Raw genomic sequence first — 6,349 nt, 5'->3', positions numbered from 1 at the left:
GTGCAAGATATAACTGATGTCTCTTCACTGGTATTTGGTTCACAAGTTTCCAACATAAAGCAAATCTTACTTTTTCTCATAAGCATATTTAGCTTTCCCTTAACAGAAGGTCACTAGTTATGCCTTTGAGATATTTCCCCAAAGATCCTTTCAGTTGGTACAATATATGACAGTGGCAATTTGATGCTCTTCCACAGTATGACACTGGTTAAATCTGTTCCACAATGAGCAAATTTACCTCTACAATCTCTACATGGAATAGATTTTGACATTACCGTGAATTAAGATACGCATGTTTAGACTGAATGAAATGGAATATCCAACAATTCAACTGTGTCCAATTTCATTCAATTTCAGTCCAAAACAATAAGTAGGAAGAAAAGCAAACTGTCATACCCTGCTCTAAACACAAGAATTGGGCTCAAAGCTAATGCCATGTTTTGATATTTGTTGATAGTAGTGAACGTTAGCACACACTTCAAACTGAATAAAATTTTTTTTAGGATTGAGAAAGTCTGTTCATTTTGCACTCAATCGGTCACACTAAGCCATATAAGATACAACTGAACCTAAAGCAATTTAAACCTTTGATTAAAACTTCAGAGAAAATAAAATATAAACCCCCACCCCAATTCCTTTTTTGTTTTGCTAATAACAACTCAATAAAACTGTCATGATAGAAAACCCCACCAGGTTTTAAGCAGGGAAAATTGATTCACTTTAATACAGTGTTTAATTTAAGCTAGTAAACACCCAAAGCAGCAATCTTTCTGCAGCTTTTTAGAATTTCTGGATGACAACTGAATTTGCTAGCCCCGCCTGCTCGATGGTCTGAGTTTCATCTGAGAGAAGCTTTGGGGGAAAACCCATTATCTGAAGTTGATAATTCCTTGCACCCTCAGGTCTAGAAGCATCAATGAAGGCACGAATGTCGCTGACTGTATGGTGATAATTAAAATTTGATATCAAGCGGGTTCCATCAGCTAACCTAAGCTGTATTTGGGTTGATGGCAATGACTGGTCTACCACCAGGCCAGCAGAAGGGGTTGGAGAAGTGTTGAAAGAAGTTGAGGTTGAGGAGGCAGTTGGCTGAGGTGCCACTGAAGCAGAGCTGCTTCCTAGAGTTCTTCCCACACCCTGAAATGGAACATGGGGCTTTTCGGGTTCCTGCAAGTGTGACAAAATGTACTTCTAAATTTTACTTGGAGACACGATTAAAAATAACTATCATGCATAAAAAATTGCATTTCAAATAAGAAACTTAAATACACTTCTACCGGCAAAAAGAAACTTCAATACACTTCTACCGGGAAAAGCAAAGGAAACTATCAGATATCAGATAGTGTTAAGTGTCTATTATGAGAGAGCTGGTTAGTTAGGTAGTTGTACTGGGAAGGTTTGAACAAATAAGGCCCGTAGCCTATAAATAAGAGAGGATGTAGAGAGGGAGATGTATCTAGCCATTCATTAGATTGAGAATTAGGATCTTTGGACAGGGAGGTTTGTAGACCCTCGAAAATTTTCAATGTTTAACGATAGTAATTGGGATTTATACCTACTTCTTTCAAATAAGATGCCAGGTTTCTATCACGTGGAATGCATTTCAAGATGAAATTCTTCAAAAACACTAATACCGATGGAAGACAGACGCATAACAAGAACTCAAACAGAAAACTCACATGATACTTCTCATTCCTCCTTATGAGGTTAACATTAACAGATGACCTCCTATCTGCAGGTTCAAGCTCTTTTGGACACTCGGATTTTTTTATGCTCTGCATTCAAACATAACAAATATCAATAAACACAATGAAATCATTGATGTAACAAAAAATAAAGTAATAGTATTACTAGCCCAACAGATTTCTGAGACATTCGAACAAAGTCAAAGGATGAGATTAAAAACATATAAGAATAAGTAACAAGATTATATGAAGGATTTCAGAGAAAAGAAAATTCTAATGACAGGTTGCTGTAAGTAGTATTCAAAGCAAAAACTTTGGAAATCATTATTCCATGAAAAATGCTCAGAAAAATTTCAATCTTCACTGAGGGATTTTTTTTTCCCATTCTGGACCATATTAACCTCATTGCTTCAAATATCTTCCCACTTCATCCATATCTGAGTTAGAACTTTGGTTACAATTACCTCTAAAAATGAGGCATTTTCAGGATCATCCAAGCTCCTCAAAGGTCCATCATTTACAGTGAAACCATTAGTCCAAAAAACAATGTTATGAACAACAGACTCAGGTTGCTGAGGGGCAGATTGTATGCTTTCACCCGAGAGTAACCTGCCAGTTCCAGTAAAACTGGTCGACCTTGGTGGCTCCTGAAGTTGATCAATTGGCCTTTCTATAGCTCCCAGCTGTCTTGCTTGATTGAAAATTGCATCGACATCAGTGCCTTTTGAAGGATCCTGGACAAGCATTCCACTGGAGATATAATGTACATTCGTTAAATCTGATTGAAAAATCCCAAATATGAAAGCAATTGAAGATATCTAGAAGATGCATATTACTAATGTCTGGAACCCTAATATATTACATTTAAAAGTTTAGCAAGCATGACTACAGATGTACAAATCCTCCAATTTAATTATACACCTTTTGGATACAAGATTTGACACACAAAATACAAAAGATATCTAATCAAGGAAGTAGATAGTGAGTGTTCATTAAGAAGTGCTTAGAACAAAGGGAGGACTTCTCATAAGTCTCCCTCTTCCCTTCCATCCCCTTCAAAACTCGACTCACAGACACACCCTAATAGAAAATAAATATATGTAAGATATATAGTGCCAATCTTATAAACATAAAGCAGCTAAACAGTCCAGTCCAGTAAACAATGCTAGAAGTGATAACATAAACCTCTAGATAAGTCGTTATGATCAGAATTGTTTGGTGCATGTTACACAAATGCCCCTAAACCCTAAGAGAGAAAGATTTTAGATTGAATTATGATTATTATTTGGGGAGAGGGTGGGTAACATAAGAACCTCTTTTCGCCGCCGGTGTAATACTCCTGAGGGTCATCGGAGTCGGTGTCAGAGTCAGCGGATGGGCGGTTGAGATCGGAGAGAGTGCGGATCCTGTCAGCTCGACTGGTGGAGGGTTTCGATGACGCAGGTTTCTTCTCCTTCGACGCCATTGAATTGAATTTGGTTGTTACAGAGAGACAAGAGAGAAGAGAAGAGAGAGAGTAGAATCTATCTACTAGTACTACTACCTTGTATCTATCTATCTATCTATCTATCTATCTCGACGAATCTCTTGCTCTTATCAATCAACACACCACCACGCTCATCAGTGGCGCGTGCCACAACAACAGAATCATTCCATTCCAGGTGGCTTCCAACTGTCCTTTTCAGCTTTACTAGTTTCCTTTCATAAATAAAATAATAAGATAATAATTTTTCGGGAGATCCCTTTATAATTTTCGGTTCCAAGAAAATCATAAATTAATAATTCATAGAAACTGAAAAAAAATATTAAACTCTATTGAAATATGATTCAATAATTGTCTGTTTTCCTTTAAAGTTCAAGTAATCAGGTCTATTTGGAACTCATCTCTAACATTTGTTCCTCTTCTTTACATTTACTGTATTTCAAAAGTCATTATTGATTTCCAATGCATATGAACACATTAGTTACTCATTTATGTTGAGTCCCAAGGTTCGCTGCAACGTAATTCTAAGTGGCATAGACTAATTTGCCTTTTTTTTTGTATGTACAGTATAATTACTTAAAAACTCTTTAATCTATTAATTATTAATTTATCAATAAATTAATAACTCTCTAAATTAATAAATTTCTCTGATCCTGACATTATTAATTTAAAGAGTTTCTACTATATCTAAAATAGAAAATGGAAGATTGTGATTGAATGATGGTGTAAAACTTTTTACACCGTCGGTGCATAGAAATTAATCTCTTTTATTTATTTCATTTCTCTCTTTATTTTTATCACCATATTTTCACATTGTGTCTAAATCTATGTTGCATGGATACAGGTACGGTACCGAGTACTGGTACGGGTACTGGGGTACAACATTTTTTGAAAAACCAGGGTACGGGTACGCCAGTTATATATATATAAAATATTTTCTACCACAATATTATTAATTAAAAATATCAAATCTCCTAATGGTTAATACTTATATGAAAGACCAACATATAAACCATCACAACCTAATGAAAATCATCAAAATAATATGTAACACCTTAACATATATATTCAAACACATACCGCCAGAGATAATCTTAAGATTGAAGAAACTTAACATAAGATTGAGTAACATTGAAGAGACATAACATAAGACATAACATTTATTTTTAAGTATCCGGCGTACCCACCTGGTGTACCCAAAATGTACCCGTGGCGTACCCAAAACGTACCCCGGTTTTTTTGTTTGGCAGTGCCCACGACGTACCCATAGCGTACCCGGTACGGGTACTATGCTATTTTTGGAGTACCCGTGCAACATAGGTCTAAATATTAGGAAAAACAAAACAACTTATTATGAGAAACATCTCTGCCATACCAAGACTTATAGAGGGATTTGGATCCTCTCCCACAAAAACCTTTGCAGCCTCTCCAACACAAATTGTTAGTGTTTGGTTTTGTGATGAAAAGTCTTATAATCACTTGTGAAAATAATTTACCTTGTGAAATTATTGTGTTTTGAGTTGTGTGTCAACACCAACACAATGTGTGCTTGGATTAAAGTCTATAGAGATGAGTTAGGTTAAAAGAGAGTTGTTCTGGGAGCATCCAAAATCGACCGTCCCCCAAGGATGACCAACCCACTCTCGTCGCTCAAACTCCACATCCATAACTTTGTCTAATGATCAAGAAAAATACCCTCGAAGAACCAATATCTCGTCAAGCGATTGCAAGGATTCCTCCGAGCTCTAAGAAATCCGTTGAACAAATGGCAACTTCCCTACGAGCGTCTAGACACCTCATTGAGCGAACACCAAGAGTCTTTCAAGCGAAAACATCTTACCTCTCGACATCCATCATTGAACACCAGGGCTAGGGGACTACTATTCCGAGAGAGAATTCAAGGACAGCTTCCGACTTTGAACTCGAACAATATTAGCTCAAGCTCTACAACCCTTGTGGACCAGAGCTAGGAGAGTACTGTTCTTCGAGACGCTCTAGCTGATCACCCCTCGGGTCGATCACGCTATCTCTTCACTCGGCCAATTATGGGGACGATCAATGCCGACCGACCGACCAAGTAATTATGGACCAGTAACCAAGAAAAAGGCACAGAGCCCGAGGATGTACTAGGCACTCATGATCTCCTCGAACCGCATAATCCTAAACTCTATGTTCTGATCTAAGGTATAACAATAGGAATAAAGTACCCTTGATAAACCCTAGCAGAGCTAAAATAAGTAAGCAATATGTATATAAGGAAATTATCTTATAAATGGTAAAAAAGATCCCTAGTACAAGGTGAGGACACCCTTTTTATAGTAGAAGTGATCCTTATCTAGAATGTTCATGGCTTTGGGCCTTACATGCAAGACCTAAATCCCTATGTTGAATAAGACAAATGCATATGTGTACAATATAACAAGACATAATAACTCGGGACCACATCTTCAAGCTGGGGTCTACGTCCTAATCAACTTAGTGTTGGCCTTACCGGGCGGGTCAACGGGCTTGTAATGACCCGCCCGGTCCACTCTACATTCAACTATCCATATTTCTTAGTCCCTTAACCCATGTTATAACTTGAGCGTCAGAGTGTCACCGAACCCCTCCCGAGCACGACGAACAACGGAGCACCCCTCCCCTCCCTCCCTACCCCTACCCGGGTAGTCTTGATCGGTTTTCCCCCGATCAAGAGTTTACCTAACGTAATTCATGTTTGAAAACATTTGATAGTAGTTTGACAAAATGAATATTATTTAAATGATATTAAGTTAAAATTGCTTATAATGTCTTTAATAGCACAGTCAAATTGTCACTTGTCAGTCTTGAGAGTTTCCACAATCTCATTGATGGGAAGACAATCTCGTATCATAATCTTATAAGGAAATGCTATGAGCAAGGACACCATTTAAACATGTTTACATATCGCAATTCAGGTACATGAGTATATTGGAAGATTGACAACCATGCTTGCAACTAATATTTTTCGGATTTGAATTTAATTTGAAATGATAAGGAAATGTCATTCAACGGAAGAAATGCTACTCTGCCATTGTGTATGTATCTAGCATCGGGTTTAATGTGCCTTCTTTTTCCCATGCACAAAAAAAGTGCTTTTATGCCAATATCTTGTTCAACAAATGTGAAATTAGAATGTCCAAATATGTTAGCACCATGTTCC

At 37.3% G+C, this 6,349-nt stretch overlaps 1 protein-coding gene across 1 annotated transcript; it reads right to left on the bottom strand.

The window, feature by feature from the left end:
- Positions 1–484: 484 nt before the first annotated feature.
- On the bottom strand, positions 485–3,233 carry LOC130714375 (plant UBX domain-containing protein 4-like). The gene is made up of 4 exons (XM_057564277.1): positions 2,999–3,233; positions 2,150–2,435; positions 1,680–1,775; positions 485–1,167 (listed from the first exon to the last, which is right to left on the bottom strand). Exons 1-4 carry the CDS (start codon positions 3,148–3,150, stop codon positions 781–783), a joined length of 921 nt encoding a protein of 306 aa, XP_057420260.1. The 5' UTR covers positions 3,151–3,233; the 3' UTR covers positions 485–780.
- Positions 3,234–6,349: the final 3,116 nt, after the last annotated feature.

The sequence above is a fragment of the Lotus japonicus genome, chromosome 4 (assembly GCF_012489685.1).
Source record: "Lotus japonicus ecotype B-129 chromosome 4, LjGifu_v1.2".
Lineage (NCBI taxonomy): Eukaryota > Viridiplantae > Streptophyta > Magnoliopsida > Fabales > Fabaceae > Lotus > Lotus japonicus.
This window is presented reverse-complemented; position numbering and strand designations above follow the sequence as displayed.

Excerpts from the sequence above, each read along its gene's own strand:
- LOC130714375 (XM_057564277.1), bottom strand. The coding sequence starts at position 3,150 with ATGGCGTCGAAGGAGAAGAAACCTGCGTCATCGAAACCCTCCACCAGT. Across the intron at positions 1,776-2,149 it reads AAAATGCCTCATTTTTAGAG|AGCATAAAAAAATCCGAGTG; the intron begins GTAATTGTAACC and ends GTTTGAATGCAG. Across the intron at positions 1,168-1,679 it reads GGAGGAATGAGAAGTATCAT|GAACCCGAAAAGCCCCATGT; the intron begins GTGAGTTTTCTG and ends TCACACTTGCAG.